The sequence below is a fragment of the Nelumbo lutea genome, chromosome 1 (assembly GCF_056320005.1).
Source record: "Nelumbo lutea isolate HS-2025 chromosome 1, American lotus-T2T, whole genome shotgun sequence".
NCBI lineage: Eukaryota > Viridiplantae > Streptophyta > Magnoliopsida > Proteales > Nelumbonaceae > Nelumbo > Nelumbo lutea.
The window spans coordinates 96,614,851-96,631,584 of record NC_142684.1 but is presented as its reverse complement, the minus strand read 5'-3'; the positions used below and the strand labels follow the sequence as shown (position 1 = coordinate 96,631,584).

The 16,734-nt window shown below is 37.3% G+C and overlaps 1 protein-coding gene and 1 pseudogene across 1 annotated transcript; one reads left to right on the top strand and one right to left on the bottom strand.

The window, feature by feature from the left end:
• Nucleotides 1-3,751: 3,751 nt before the first annotated feature.
• Nucleotides 3,752-8,278, top strand: LOC148876287 (uncharacterized). The gene is made up of 7 exons (XM_088967118.1): nucleotides 3,752-3,756; nucleotides 4,488-4,911; nucleotides 5,176-5,289; nucleotides 6,082-6,592; nucleotides 6,709-7,060; nucleotides 7,858-8,081; nucleotides 8,145-8,278. The coding sequence occupies exons 1-7, from the start codon at nucleotides 3,752-3,754 to the stop codon at nucleotides 8,276-8,278; spliced, it is 1,764 nt and encodes a 587-aa protein (XP_088823244.1).
• A 3,610-nt stretch (nucleotides 8,279-11,888) lies between these two features.
• LOC148876286 (telomere repeat-binding factor 1-like) lies at nucleotides 11,889-13,493 on the bottom strand (annotated as a pseudogene).
• Nucleotides 13,494-16,734: the final 3,241 nt, after the last annotated feature.

Sequence of the window (16,734 nt, the reverse complement as noted above, 5' to 3'; positions counted from 1 at the left end):
GGGTTTGATCTTTAATTAAAGATTTAATTCAAGAACTAATCTAAAATTAAATACTGATAAAAGATCAAACAAGAATCAATCAGATAAGGATATTCGCACATTCCATCCTGCAAAACAGAGGTTAGATTCTAGTTTGCAGTTTCTCAAACTGCTAATCGCAGATAGCGATTTTTCCATCTACGAAATCTCCTTCCAACGCCGCCATCTTTGATCCAAAATAAAGTAAATAGAAATCCTAATTTTCTATTAATATTACATCAGATCGAATTCTATACATTCAGTCTAAAAAATAAAAAAAAAATTATTTACAGACCAGAATGAATGAATATAAACTACAAATCACAGGTTCACTGCGCCAATCAAGATTTCAATCTCCAGTTGTACGAATAGCCCATAAATCAAGAAAATAATAAAGAACAATTCTAAAAAAATTCCAGATTTATAAAATTTAATTTCAGATCATTCACCCATCATCTGGGAACAAATTTCCCAGAAAAAAACTTTAAACTACGCAAATCAGGTAGAACACCTTCTGCATATTTGCGCAGGTTTCAGATCTGGTTTGTTTGGTTCAAGACTTGAATCTGGCTCTGATTCCATTGAGGGATGAGAGATCCATCACATGGACGCCCAAAAGTTGCGGAATAGGGTGGGTGAATTTTAAAAATTTCTCTCCCTTCAACTGGAAATCGTATTCCCCATTTTAGAAAAAACATATTTTTCAAGGGTCAATCTTGAACCATGAATCAAACCAGATTTGAAACAAAACAGTACGAGAGGGATATACCTGATATAGAAAAATAATATCTCTCAATGGAGATGTTCACGCCCAAAGAAGATTACCAAAGACTGCTCCCACCGAAGATGACACAGTGGATGGAGGAGCAGAATCAGCAGGGTTCGTCCCATGAACCGAATTCTTCAACAAGAATCCAATGGAGGTAGTGAGCACAACTTCCTATCAGCCTTTCAGCAAAGACTGATGTCAAGATCCAATCTTGACCACTCCTACAATGTTGGAGAACGAACTAGCAGTATGGCGGCGGCAGGAAGGGATCACAGGGAGAAGGCACAGTCACACTATGTATTCTTCTCTCTGTAATTCGAGATCTAGTATCTCTGAAATTTCTGGAATGATTTGATGGTTCACCCCCTCCTGCTTTTATAGGCTTAAAGAGATCAGCTCCTGATCCTATCAGGAGTTTCCTAATCCAGATCATTATCTGAATTTGGACTCTCTTTAAGTGATAAGGATAAGACCCTTATCTTATCTACATATTAGATCAGACTTCTCCTGATCTTATCAGGAGGTTTCCATATTTGAATTCAGATCTGGTCTCTCTGAGTGGATAGGGTAGGACTCTATCCTATTTGCTTATTTAATCCCATATCTGCCCCCTTTATTTAACCAATTAAAAGCCCAATTCAAAATGAGCTTTAAGCCCAATAAGTCTATGTGCTCAAACTGCTTCCAAACTGCTACCCAGTTGGGCTTCTTTGTATGGCGTGGGACCCAAGTATTGATCTACACATCAGCCACATGGGTTCGGCCCAACCTTTGTTACAAGGCCTGGCCAAATACACTGTTGTGGACAGTGCACCCCCTGAAACCCATCATATGGGCTTCTATTGGGCCCAACACTTACATTAAGTGGTCCCTGGGCCAAGCCACCTTATAAAAACCCATGGACTGTGGGCAGATGCAAGATTAGCCCATCAGATATTATCCTCAGTGGCTTTACACTTAACCTCTCAACATATAATGATTAAACATTGCCCGACAAGAGAGGACCTCTCCCTCGGCTGCAAGGAACAGTGTTGCAGTTTCTGCTTATTTGGATCTCGGGAATTAAAACCTTTTGCAAACATTTTAGAAACCATAATATATATACTTTTATATCTCATATAAAATATATTTTGCAAAACAAATCTCAAGGATTGAAATTGGCTGCCGGCAGTCTTGGTTTCCATCAGTGAGAGTGCATCCCCAATCATTACCTTTGTCTGACAAAGGGGCTGATCTTGTCACTATAATCACCCACTCAGATGAATTCTCAAACTGTCCCAACATACCCAGGTTTTGACCCCCGCTAAGGATCTCAGTGATTGGTACATCAAAGACAGCCCAATCCGACACCTAGTGTAGTATCATAATCGAGTCTAGGGGTCAGGTGTAATTTTCCAGTTTTGCCCATTAATCTCCAAGGTCCAGGGCAATACTGGATATCTGGTCTGGTTGAAAGATTCAATTAATCTTACACTACATGTGCCTTGGGTTTCACCCTGGCGGTTGAGATTGGCTACCCCAACTGACTTGGTGGCACATCAGTGTTAGCCTTATAAGGATAGGTCTCCCCAGACCGACCCACCGGCTGTGAACATTCTAAACTAACACAAGTCTCATTAAATGTCCAGTTTAAGGGTATAACACAAAAACAAACCACAAGAACATGAATCAAATATGCATTTTATTCATTTACAATAAATGACAAAAGTACATCATTCTGATTGGAGCTAAGGGCATATAATGATTTTCTAACACTCTCTTGGTAGCTTGAGTTGCTTGATGATCTCTTGGATCCTTGGATTTAGTGATGCTAGAGCTGGTCCGCCACCCTCTTTATATAGCAGAGGGAGAGGGCTATTTTCCAATTCCTTCTAGGAGATCATCCTAAATTCAGGGAGTCCTGATCTACTTTGAACTAATCCTATCCTATCTCTCATCTAATGATTTGATCTCAATCTTCTTATCTCTCTAGGATTACATTCAAGACTTTAGATCCGATAAGACTCTCTCTAGAGATTACATTCTAAATTGGGACTCTTGGTTCTTGAATTCGAGTTGGGCTGCTTGATAACTTGGGCTGCTTCAAGGTTCTTTTGCGAGTTGGGCTTCAGCTGTGAAATGGGCCTAGCTGCGAACTTGCTCCAACTTCGGGCCCGGTTTTGTATTCGATGCGAATCGAATCTGTCAAAACCCAAAACATAAAAGTTGTGGGCCTCTCTTTTTCTGATGCCTCTTGAATTGTCTAATTAGGAATCCGGAATTGAGAGTTATTCCCAGATTACTAATTGTTGCCGAAACTGTGCAAAATCATCCTCATTGCCCTGTTTTCTTCCAATTGCCTTCTTTTTTGCCCTGAATCGGAATACAAGAGTAATGAGTCCATTTAAGTGCTAAATAAATGTAAAAGAGTGAATATTAGGGGATAAAAATATGGTACTTTTTAGTCTCATCAAGGACCCTCATAAACATCTCAAGGAATTCCATGTTGTCTGTGCAAGTATGAAACCACAGGGTATGACCGAGAACCAGCTAAAATTAATAACTTTTTCATTTATTTTATGACATAAAGCAAAGGATTGGTTATATATTCTTCCTCCTGGTTCGATACGTACATGGGATGAAATGAACATAATATTTTTAGATAAATATTTTCCTGCATCCCAAGATGCAAACATTAGGAAAGAAATCTATGGAGTTCGACAATTTGGTGGTGAGACACTATACGAATATTGGGAAAGATTTAAATAAATTGTTGCTAGCTATCCACACCACCAAATACCCAAACAACTCTTGATCCAATACTTCTATGAAGGACTCCAACCTATGGATAGAAGTAGGTAGATGCAGCTAGTGGAGGAGCCTTGGTAAATAAAACACTCGAAGCGGCTAGGGAATTGATTTCCAACATGGCTGAAAATTCACAATAGTTTGGAGCAAGAACAGATGTCACTACTAGGCGTTTTAATGAGGTAAGTCATGTTAATTTAGAAAATCAAATTCCTGATCTTACTGCTTTGGTTAGACAATTGGCTGCAGGGCAATTGCAAACAGCTAGGGTATGTGGTGTTTGTTCAATTCCTGGTCATCCTACGGATATGTGTCCATCGTTGCAGGATGGCTCGATGTAGCAAGTTAGTGCCGTAGGAGGATTTCCGGGCCAGCTTCAATGCAAGTATGATCCCTACTCCAATTACTACAATCTGGGGTGGAGGGACCATCCAAATCTGAGCTACAGAAACCAAGGAGGACCACAGAGATATCAGCCCCAAGCTTTCAATAGACAAGCCCCAATTTCAGCACCTATCATAGCGCAAGGCCAACCCTCAAGTTCAGATTTGTCATTAGATGAAATCGTTAAGGCTCTAGCTACTAACACTCAACAATTTCAACAGGAAACAAGGGCCAGCATCCAAAACTTGGGGAACCAAATCAGCCAGCTTGGTACTTCAATTTGCAAGTTGGAGGCACAGAATTCTGGGAAATTACCATCATAGACGGTAGTTAACCCCAAAGAAAATGCAAGTGCAGTGGTGCTGAGAAGCGGGAAGGAGTTGCAGCCCCAACCTACCTAACCAACGAAGGCAAATAAAGGAGATAAGGAAGAGGAGAGACAAGATTCAAATGAAGGCCCCATTAAGGTAATACTCGACCCCCCTCTCCCTAAGATTACTAATGCCATTGTACCACCTTTTCCTAGTAGGTTGGAAAAATCCAAGAAGGAGGAATATGAGCAGGAAGTCTTAGAAACCTTTAGGAAGGTGGAAATCAATATCCCCTTGTTAGATGCTATAAAACAGATCCCAATGTATGCAAAGTTTCTAAAAGAATTGTGCACTAATAAGGGGAGGCTGCGAATCGATGAGAAGGTAAGAGTTGGAGAAAACGTTTCAGCTGTCATCAAGAGGACCTTGCCGGAAAAATGTGCTAATCCAGGTATGTTCACTTTATCTTGTGTGATTGGCAATAAACGAATCGAGCGTGCCATGCTAGATTTAGGTGCATCCATCAACATCATGCCATACTCGATTTACTGTGCTTTGAGATTAGTTCCCTTAAAGGAAACTAGGGTCGTCATTCAGCTAGCTAATCGTTCTAATACTTACCTGGAAGGGATTGTTGAGGATGTGTTGGTGCAGGTTAATGATTTAATTTTTCTAGCCGATTTTTACATCCTAAAGATGGAGGAGGACACAGTCACAAGTTCAGCCCCACTTCTATTAGGTAGGCCATTCATGAAAACTGCCAAAACCAAAATAGATGTGGATGAGGGTACCCTCTCCGTCGAGTTCGATGGAGAGATTGTTAAATTTAATATCTTTGAAGCTATGAAATATCCAAATGAATGTCATTCTATCTGCTCTATTGACACTAACGATTCAATTGTGCAGGTAGCTTTTGGAGAAGAGGACATGGATGAAGAACTTGAATTCAATGCACAATTGGACTGGGAGGAGGAGTTCGAGACATCCTATGACACTCCAGAACCAATCCTGGGACAAAAGGTAATCAATTATGATCTTCCATCGTCATTTTCTCACAAAAAATTATTGCCTTCTGTTTTGCAAGCTCTAGAGTTGGAACTAAAGACCTTTCCTAATCACCTTAAGTATGCATACTTGGGCGAAAAAGAAACACTACTCGTGATCATTGCGAAGGGGTTGACTAAAGAACAAGAAGAACACCTCATCAAAGTCCTAAAGGAAAATAAGACGGTAATTGGTTGAACCTTAGCCGACATAAAGGGGGTCAACCCCTCGATTTGCATGCATAGGATCCTTTTGGAAGATGGCGCCAAACCAGTTAGAGAACCACAAAGAAAACTCAACCCGGTAATGAAAGTAGTGATGAAAGAAGTACTTAAGTTGTTAGATGAAGGGATAATCTACCCAATTTTGGATAGTAAATGGGTAAGTCCTATACATGTTGTACCCAAGAAAACTGGGATAACCGTGGTAAAAAATCAAAATAATGAACTAATCCCAATGAGGGGACAAAGTGGCTGGCGTATGGTAATTGATTTTCGAAAACTTAATTTGGCCACTCGAAAGGACCACTTTCCCTTACCTTTCATCGATCAGATGTTAGAAAGATTAGTAGGTAAGGCCTTATTTTGTTTTCTCGATGGATTCTCAGGATATTATCAGATAGTTATTGCCTAGGAGGACCAAGAGAAAACAACTTTCACTTGCCCATTCGGTACCTTTGCTTACAGACGGATGCCTTTCGGTCTGTGTAACGCTTCAGGAACTTTTCAAAGATGCATGATAAGTATATTTTTTTATTTTATTGAGAAGTGCATTGAAGTATTTATGGACGATTTTACTGTTTATGGTGATTCATTTGATGACTGCTTAAGTAATTTAAGTAAAATTCCGAATCGATGTGTAGAGATAAATCTTGTTTTGAATTATGAAAAATGCCACTTTATGGTAAAGGAAGGCATTGTGTTGGGATATGTTATTTCAGCTAGAAGAATAGAGGTTGACAAGGCCAAGATTGATTTAATTTTGAGCTTACCTTACCCTACAAATGTTAGGGAAGTTCGTCCCTTTCTTGGACATGCAGGTTTCTATTGCAGGTTTATCAGAGACTTTTCAAAAATCGCCCTGCCATTGTCCAATTTGCTTAAGAAGGATGTGCCTTTCGATTTTGGAGATGAGTGCAAGGAAGCATTTGACAAGCTCAAGAAACTATTAACAACTGCACCCATTATTCAACCACCTGATTGGAACTTGCCCTTTGAAATCATGAGAGATGCAAGCAACTATGCGGTAGGGGCTGTTTTAGGTCAACGAGTTGATGGGAGTAGCCACGTCATCTACTATGCTTCAAAAACATTGAATGCTACATAGTGCAACTACACAATCACTGAAAAGGAGCTATTGTGTTTGCAACTACATTAGCAATTGTGTTTGCTTTAGATAAATTTCGATCATATTTTCTTGGCTCTAAAGTAATTGTATTCTCTGATCATGTAGCTTTGAAATACCTGCTAGCAAAAAAGGAGTCAAAACCGAGGCTGATAAGGTGGATACTCTTGCTCCAAGAGTTTGATTTAGAGATTAAGGATCGAAAGGGAGCTGAAAACTCGGTGGCAGATCATCTAAGTAGGTTGGTAAAAGATGAGGACTCCTCACCTATCTTTGAGTTGTTTCCTGATGAGCAACTATTTCACATAAAAGGTATGGTTCCTTGGTATGCTGATATTGTGAACTACTTGGTTACCGGAATTTTGCCTAATTACCTTAACAAGTCCATGAAGAATAAAATCAGGTATGAGGCAAAATATTATGTATGGGATGAATCCTATCTATGAAAATTCTGCTATGATCAAGTAATTAGGAGGTGTGTCCCTGAGAATGAGCATATGTCGATTTTAAGCTTTTGTCATAATTATGCTTGTGGTGGTCATTTTGGGTCAAAGAGAACTGCTCGAAGTTTTTAGATAGTGGGTTATATTGGGCAACCCTATTTAGAGATGCATACTTGTTTTGTAAAAATTGTGAAAGATATCAACAAACAGGCCCATTATCTCACAGGAATGAAATGCCCCAAACCCCTATTCTTGTCTGCGAAATCTTTGATGTTTGGGGTATTAATTTCATGGGACCCTTTCCTCCCTCTTGTGGTTTTGTTTATATACTTTTAGTAGTTGACTATGTCTCGAAATGGGTGGAAGCAAAGGCCACTAGGACTGATGATTCTAAGTGTGTTGTAGGGTTTATCAAATCTAACATTTTCAGTAGGTTTGGCATTCCTCGAGCCATCATAAGTGATCAAGGAACCCACTTTTGCAATAGAGCCGTCGAAGTCTTGCTGAGGAAGTATGGGGTGCATCACCGAATCGCCACTGCTTATCACCCCCAGACAAACGGACAAGCTGAAATTTCCAATAGAGAGGTCAAGTCCATTTTAGAGAAGACGGTGAATCAGGGAAGAAAGGATTGGAGCCTACGTCTAGATGACACACTCTGGGCATATCGAACAGCATACAAAACACCAATAGGGATGTCCCCTTACATGTTGATTTTTGGCAAATCTTGCCACTTGCCGGTTGAAATTGAACATAGAGCCTATTGGGCAATCAAACGCTGCAATATGAACATGGAAGAAGCTGGCAAGGCAAGGAAGCTACAATTGCAAGAGCTGGAAGAGTTGCGCTTAGAAGCATATGAGAATTTGAAAATCTACAAAGAGAATACCAAATTGTTCCATGATAATTTACTTTTAAGAAAACAATTTATAATTAGACAAAAGGTTTTATTGTACAATTCTCGACTCCAACTCATGCCAGGTAAGTTGGGTTTCATGTGGATGGGTCCATTTGTTATTACTAATGTGTTTCCTTATGGTGCAGTAGAGATCAAAAGTCTCAATATAGACAAGGTTTTCAAGGTGAATGGGCATCGATTGAAGTTGTTCCATGAGGATGCAAATGTCTCCTCTACGGTAGACATCTCGTTGGACCTTCCTCGTTATTCATCGAGTTAAAGAAGCAAATGAGGACGTCAAGCATAACGGCTTTAAACAATTGTGCTTGTGGGATGCAACCCATTGTGTTTAATTAATTTTGTTATTTTTTTTTTTGATTTATGTGTTTTGCAACTGATTCTATATCTGAAGGAACCCAACAAGGCATACAGGGAAGTTCCCTCAAATCCTTCTACTATATGCATAACCACATACATTGGGGACAATGTATAACTTAAGTGTGGGGGGATTAGGGAAATTTGGTGGAATTTGGGATAACCCTAGCATGCTTCAATCATCACTTCTTGACCTGGCCTTTTGAAATTTCTGCTCCTTGGGAACTTATCCTTGAATGATTTCGGCTTATCAGGAATCATGTGCTTAGGCTGAATAGATAGGATAGGATGCAAGCATGACTAACTGAATTTTTTTTTTTTTGCTACATATGGTATCTCATTATTTTAATCGATCAATAGGCAAGATGCATATAAAGTTATTCGCATGAGGGTTTGATTGATTTTCACATAAATATCTGTCAAACATAGATTGATTATTCTAGAACTTGCTGTGTTAGGCATATTGAGACCACGATCAATGAGTTCATGGATTAGACTGTGAGACCTGTTGTGCAAAAAATAAAAATAAATAAATAAATAAATAAAATAAAATAAAATCATGATTAATGTGAGATGGAGCATAAAATGCACTCACATCTAGAAATGAAAGCAAGGGTGAGATGGAGTATAAAATGCACTCACCCTAGAACCCCAACCCCAGTCTCACCTTCAGACCCTTGGAATTCATACTAAATGGTGGAGATGTGATACATAGCAAGCTTATGGCAATAACACACCTTGTTTTGACCTAAGAAACAAAAAGAGATAATTGAATCTAGCTGAATTGGTTTGTTAAAGGAATGGGTACTTGTTCAGTCCAAGAAGGTTCAGTCGGTGGAAAGCTTGTTTCCTTGACTGTCGATTTAATTTGGGACCATGAGGAATGGTGATTTGCGATTACTCTTGGACAAGTTAAAAGGGAGAAAGAAATGAAAATGGGAAGATTACCAAGTTTGGAACGAAACATGCAATGTATTAGGCCTTATGTTGAGAAAAAGAGAGATTAAAAAAATCAGTAGGTAGTTTCTTCTGTTTGGCTTAAGTTTTGCCTTGCTCGAGGGTGGGAAAAGTTTAAGTGTGGGGGATTTTATGAGACTTAACAGTACCCTATTTTTATCCCCAAATATTCATTCTTTTCCATTATTTTAGCACTTAATTGGTCTCATTAATCTTGTATTTTGATTCAGGGCAAGCAGGATGGTGATTGGAAGAAAACAAGGCTAATCGGATGATTTTGCATAGTTTCGGCATCATTCAGTAATATGGGCATAACTCTATTCCGGACTCTGATTTGGGTAATTCAAGATGCACTGGAAAGATGAAGGATAGGCCCACAACTTTTATGTTTTGGGCATAACTCTCTATTTCGGGCCCGAAGTCGGAGCAAGTTTGCAACAAAGCCCATGTTTTGGGTTGCCTTGTAGCAGCCTAACTCGAATTCGAGAATGAAGAATCCTATCAGATTTAAATTTCAATTGTAGTCGTAAAAAGATAAGAGATTGAGATTACTAGATAGGATAGGATAGAAGTAGATCATATTAGGACTTTCTAATTTTAAAAGTTAATCTCCTAAAGGGAGTTGGAGAGCCCCTCCTCCTAAAGCTATATAAAGGGAGGGGGGTGCGGACTAGTTTGAGGCATCAATCCAACAATCCATCAATCAAGCATCAAGCAACTCAATCAAGAAAGATCAATTCGGCCTTCTGAGAAGCAAAGCCTGGAGGATTCGAAAATCATGAGCAGCTAAGCTTTTCTTTCTAGTTCAAGGGGGGAGGTTCGATTGTGTCATCGTGAGGTTCAGTATTTAATTCAAGTTCTTGCTTTTTAATTCAAGTATTCATTGATTCTTGTGCTTATTCTCTATGGATGTTAATGTTAATTAGTCTGACAAATTAATTAATGTTGATTTTCCTACTGTTATCCATGGTTCGGTGATCCGTAATTGTCACGAATAGTGGTACAAGTAGCAATTAGGTTAATATCTTTCTGGGTCAATTGTTCGTGATAGCCTTTGACCAATGTATTGACATGTTTTGACCTAAAGGGAATCAATGGAACAAAATTCGATAATTGCAGTTATCTCAATTATTGTTATTTTCGTTTAATTGTTTTCACAAAGTTTAATGCTATCACTAGTTAATATGGAGCGCTATCGTACCCAGTCGATTAGTGATAAGTGTTGATTGAATGCTGGGTTTGGTTAGCTGATTTAGAAAAATACAAGGTTTATTATGGCTATCCTAATAAATCTAAGGTTAAATGTTTGAATTGCAAGACTGCCGAAGTTTACTTATGATCGATGACCAATTGATTAATCCGAACCCTTGAATCAGAATTCGGTAAGACTGATTTTTCTAGTTTGGTATTGTTATTGCTTTCTTGTTCTTTTAGAAATTTTAATTATTTAAAATTTCCACTCTATTATATTGCACATTCGGCTAAAAAATTATTCCTTAGCTCTCTGTGGGATTCGACCTAGTACCACTATTACTACAAAAATTTTATTGTGGGATTAGCATTAATTTTGAGGGCTTCGACAACCCATCACCATTCACGAAAAATGTGAAGTATTTAGATACCCTGGACATTGGGGCTGTCTTTTAATCATCTTGTCTTTTTAAACTAATTCGGACATGGTTACTAGCATTGATTTGCTCGATTGTGCTGTTGATCGTTGTAGCTGTTCTTGTTTTTTTAACTAATGGTGCTTTAGTTTCACCAATGCTTCTCACCTTTGTATTATCCCAGTTCGAAAAGAAGGCCCCTTCATTTGAAATTAGAATTTTAACCAAGAAGATGATAGAGTAATGGAAAGCTGAAGTTTGGTGTTTTCCCTGTTGCATGTTGCATGCTGCTGGACCAATTTAAGTAGAGATGCATTCAGGGAATCAGTGTTAGCAAAATAAATTGGATATAAATTTTAATTTATTTGAAGTAACTTTTTTCCTAAGATACTTTCACTAAAAAAATAATTTCTCAACTTCATTTTTTTTCTATGCAATAATTTCATTTCTCCAAGCTCCTGCAATGCAGGGGCCCCTCCGCTAATTTTTATGAATTTTGATTGGTTAGTGCACGACTTAGAATAAAGCACAAGTGTAGGAGATGCTGATTGGCTTTAGATTGCATAGTGAGCCAATTGGTGAGGTGCAAGCTTTAGGGGAGTATTGAATAGTGGTAGTAGTGATGCAACTTAATATGTTTTAAGAGAATGCAATGAGTGAACAAGGATCAAAATATCAATACTAGGCATATCATATCAATACTTCTAGTGTATGCAATGGGGTTTTCAAAGTTTGAGAAGGCCTGCCCTGATCCCTCAGTCCATTAAAATAAAGGTTGAATATCAGTTTGTATTGACAGACCAATACCTAATTTTGATCCTTGGAGTGAACAAATATGCAAAGTAGGATGGTTGTTCTCCAAAAGAGTGACAATAAAAAACAACTTAACCTAAGTTTAGGAGTGCTTATTCTAATAAACACTCGTGAGCTTTTGATGAAAAAGCACTTATTTCAAATAGGGGTAATATAGGTATTTTCAAAATGATGTGCCGTGTTTATCTTATTCAATTCCCCACTTGCTGTCAAAAACTTCAAATTCTCTCACAACAATCACTTGAAGTTTGGCAGTGCCTAGCACTTGTCCTCAATATGCAAAGCAATAGAAGTCTTGTTAGAACTGGTAGGCTCCTTCAAATTAGTTATAGCTTCTAATATAAGATTGTCCAACATTTATGATGCATTTTTTTCAGGCCTACAATCTGCAAAGTGTCAACACTAAAGATTGCAAGAGGCTTGGCATTAACAATTTCTTCATCACTTTGAACCACTTTATTGAGTGTCATTGGGTTATGATCATGTTTTGGGATATGTTGGCTCCTTTTGAATGTTAATCTAGCATTCTCCTTGGATTCCCACCCATTTTCCATGAAAACATGTTCTCCACTTGTCTTGTCCTTCATATCCACATTTGAATGCAAAGCCTAGACACCATTGATTCCGGATGTTTTAGTATTGTGCGCCATTTGTTTCTTAATCCCAACCTTTAGGACAGTTCCTTGTTTTGAGGTCCACTTCTTATTTGGAGCATCAATAAAGAAAAGCCCACTAACATATTAAACAGTTAGTGACTTCTTTTTTGTTGTTTTTGAAAATTGAAATAAAATAAAGGGTAAAATAGTCACAAGAGTTCATTTTAAAACTTAAAGGTATATTTTAGTTTTTTACCCTAATAATTTTGTCTTGTTATAAATAAAATGTGTACAATATTATCGGTAAGTTTATCTCTTATTCTCTTCCTCCTGATTGGATCAACTTCCTAAATTTCAGTTTCAGACATGGTGACGGACACCCGACAATCCAGCAACTTCTAAAGAAAAACAGAGTAGGCTAGCGAAGTATATTGATAGAAATCTGCCAGCAATAGCTTCGTCATAGCAGTCGGCACCAGCTTGGTCACAACAGTCGAGAGAAATGAGAGAATAAAAAGAGAAAATAAGGAGAGGAGGAAGAGAATAAGAAGAAGAAGAGTTTGACATCGAAATACATATTACTTGTTTTTCTGAATGATTTTAGATGACCACCAGTTGATTTTTTTCTGCTGCTAGTAGATTTTACATTTAACTTCACGAGCTCCGGTTTGCAATAGATTTTACATTGATTTCATGAATGTCGGTTTGCAATGAGATCGCCGGTTAGCTTTTGGACTATAGCTTGGTGGAGATACAGAAGAAGAAGAAGAAGAGTTTGACATTGAGATACAAATTCATTGAAAGCCCATTAACAAACAGATAATAGACCACTCTATTTCAATCTTCTCTTTATTTTCTTTTAATTTCTACTGATGAAGAAATATTATCAGCAGCAACAGGCTGCTGCAATGAAGAAGATAAAATTTGAGATTTGAGAAGATTGGTGCGTGCACAAATCTACGCACAACTGCACGCCGGTTGAATCTTGTCACTGATGGTCTGTAGAAAGGAAGAAGATAAGATTTGAGAAGAATAATGGGGTTTCAAGGAAAAGGAGAAGGGGTGCTTACCGCCTGAGTACACGCCGTGGAAGTTCAGTGAAACAGTGAAGAATACCACCCGTGGTCTTGTTAACGGGATTCTTCATGTTAATTAAAGTAATAGAATAAAGAGAACCGAAGAGGGTGACGTGCACGTCTCCTAAGGGCTCACACGCCCGGTGAACCGAAGGGTTCACTGAATCCAAGGATAATCCCACTCACACTGCCACCAGTTGCTGATATGTTTTGATTGGATTATGTAGCATACTATATTCACCTTATTTGTACCATATCAAGAACGATTTCGATTTGCTACAAACATAATGTGTACATCAGAATTTATATCCCAACAAAAAAGCATACATTAACTATCCATTCACTTTGGCTTATACATCTATGAGTATCTCCTCTCATTGAGCAATGAGATGATTCCACGTCAAAGGGTAGACCATGTGAAATTCATAGTGAACCTTAATAAAAAGAGAATACTCTGTTCATTACAAAGTGTTGCCACATCTCATACAAAAGAAGGGTTCATCTATCATACGGAAAAGATATGATATCAGAAAAATAATTGATCAATAAATTGGAATCATAAACATGATAGTGAATCAGGTGTCATTCAAAATTCATGGGTGAACTTTTAATCAGAACTCTTTCCATATCATATCTTTCTTATATCATAGGTTTTTCCGAAATTACAATCACATGGAGAAAAACTATAATGTCTCCATAGATTACATTAAAGAGATGTTTCTGATGCACGGCTGTAAAGTTAATGTGTGTGGCTGTGTGCAACATATTACGAGTGGAGCTATAACGTGGGCCAGGACACTGTCAGGCCAACACAGCTCAACATGATAGGGGTTGTGTCTGGCATGACACTGTTGCTACAATTCCAGACTAGGTTAAGACACAACATGGGAATCTGGGTCATGTTGGGCCTAGGTTGCGGACAGGACCGGGCCTCCAAGGCACGACCCAACACAACCTAGCTATAATACCCCTTAATAGCCCTTAATAGCTATAAACCACTAATAGGGGGTATTTATGTGTTTGGACCATGGGGAAAATGACTTAAATGCCCCTTGACAATTATAGCAACTAGCTAGTTTAGGGGGGTCTTTAAGTCAAATAACATATAACCCTAAAAATGACCAAAATACACTTCCCAACAGTCATAAATAACTAGTTTTGGAGGGTACTTTGGACAAATTAATCCCCAAATTCATATAATTACCCCTACTACCCTCCCTCATTCTCACCACAACAACTCTCATACTATGTTACATACTTTAATACTCTATTACTCGCTACAATGTACATGCTCTCATATTTTTAACTCTTTTATTTTTCTCAATTTTATTTTTTATTTCAGTTTCCAAGTTTCAACAAGGAAGAGCTTGTTTCAATTGTTCCAAGTTTACAAATCAAATACTGCAATTTGCCAATTTGGGGACCTAGGAGGCTTAGAGAGCTTCATTGGTTGAAATCGAGGATAACAACGGTTGGACTGAGTAAGCAATAGTTAAATTTATTTATTTTTCTAAATTTTAATTTTCATTACAATGCCTAGCTCTTCCCCAAATCCTTTTCCTTTTGTTGACGAAGTCCAATCTCAATATGACAACATCGAAAATATCAATGCCATTAAAAGTAATGCTGCTCCATATATGGCTTCTATGATTGGTGCTACTACCAAGTAATGCCAAGTCCTTGCTCTAGTAAGAGGACAGACTATGTTTGAGATTGAGAAAATCCTTGGAAAGGGAAGAAGAGTAGTTTGTAAAAAAAGTGGAGACATGATTTCAGGCTTTCAGATGCCAAAACAATGGTAGCACTGCATTTGTTTAGATATGTGGAATCTCACCTTAAATAAGGAAGAGGGGAAGCAACTTGAATGATCAATCTTTGGAGATATGCATCTACTTGAAGGATTGGCTAGATGCAAAAGATATGCTACAAGACAAAGGAGGACATCACACCTCAACTAATAGTTTACCAAATGCAGATGATGGACACGAAACTTGAAAAAGTGTTTAATCCAGTATTTTTTTTTGTATTCTTGTAATTTTTCATGCTCAATTTTATTTGAGAATTATTTATAATATTTTCCAATAATCCAATCCAATTGTAATTTTTATTTTCAATTTTATCATTTTATTAATTCAACTCCATTGTATTATTTTTTCAATGCAATCTTTAATTTTAAAATAAAACAAAATTTTAACAATTTTGTCCAACTTATTGTCTATTGTTCATGTTAATTTTATGCTATTATGTGTTATTTTTTAATTTTTTAATTTAAAAAAATTGGAAAAGAAAAAAATAGACTTAACCCGAGCCCAATCTGCCATAGCCCGATTCCATCAAGCCTAGCATGGCACATATGGCATCTAGGCTACCTTCAATCCGTATCATGCCGATAGCCCACATTATAGGTCGTAGTGCAAAGAGTTGAGGAAGAAAATTAGAAAAACAACTTTCTATGTTTGTTTGGCCACTCCTCTACCTCCAACAAGCCTTATAAATATTTTCTTTTAGGCTTCTTGTTTTTCATCCCAAGTTGTGATTTCTCTTAGGTGGCATTTGATAAATCTGAAATCTAAAATCCGAAAAGCTAAAAAAATATTAAAAGTGTATGAAATCTGAAAAGAGGCATAAATGCTTTTCTAATTTTTAGAGGTCCTGAATAGATAAAGTTGTTTGTGTTGGATCAACCCTTCAACATCTAAAATTCTTTGATTTTACTATTTTACCCTTAAAAAGCTAAACATACTATTTGGTAATTTGAGTTCAATTTGTAGTATTTTATAAAAAATAATTTATTAAAATAATTAATAATTAATAATTAATACAAAAAAATTATAAAATAAAAAAATAATTTATTAAAATAATAATAAAATCAGAAAGTACGTATAAATTTATAAATTAAAAATAAATTATTAAGAATTAAAATAATAATAAAAATAGTAATAAAATCTATGAAGCAATTAAAATATTTAATAATTAGCAAGTTAATATCTTTAAAACTATTAAATTATTTACTTATTAATAAAAATTAAAATAATTAATAATTTATTTTACATCAATTGTAGCAGTGTTCTATTTTACATTGTCGCAACGGTGTTTTGTTTTACATTAGTTGCAGAGACAGAGAATGGGGCGGAGACGATGACAGTGGTCGGGAGTAGAGAGAGAGAAAGGGGGGGGAGGGAAATGGAACGACTAAGAGTTGTAGGGGATTCGATCAAATGGCTCAAGTGGATAAAGACAAGACCGCCATTATTGAAAGTTGTAGCGGTGGTAGCAGGAAGACAACGGAGAGAGAGAGAGAGAGAGAGAGAG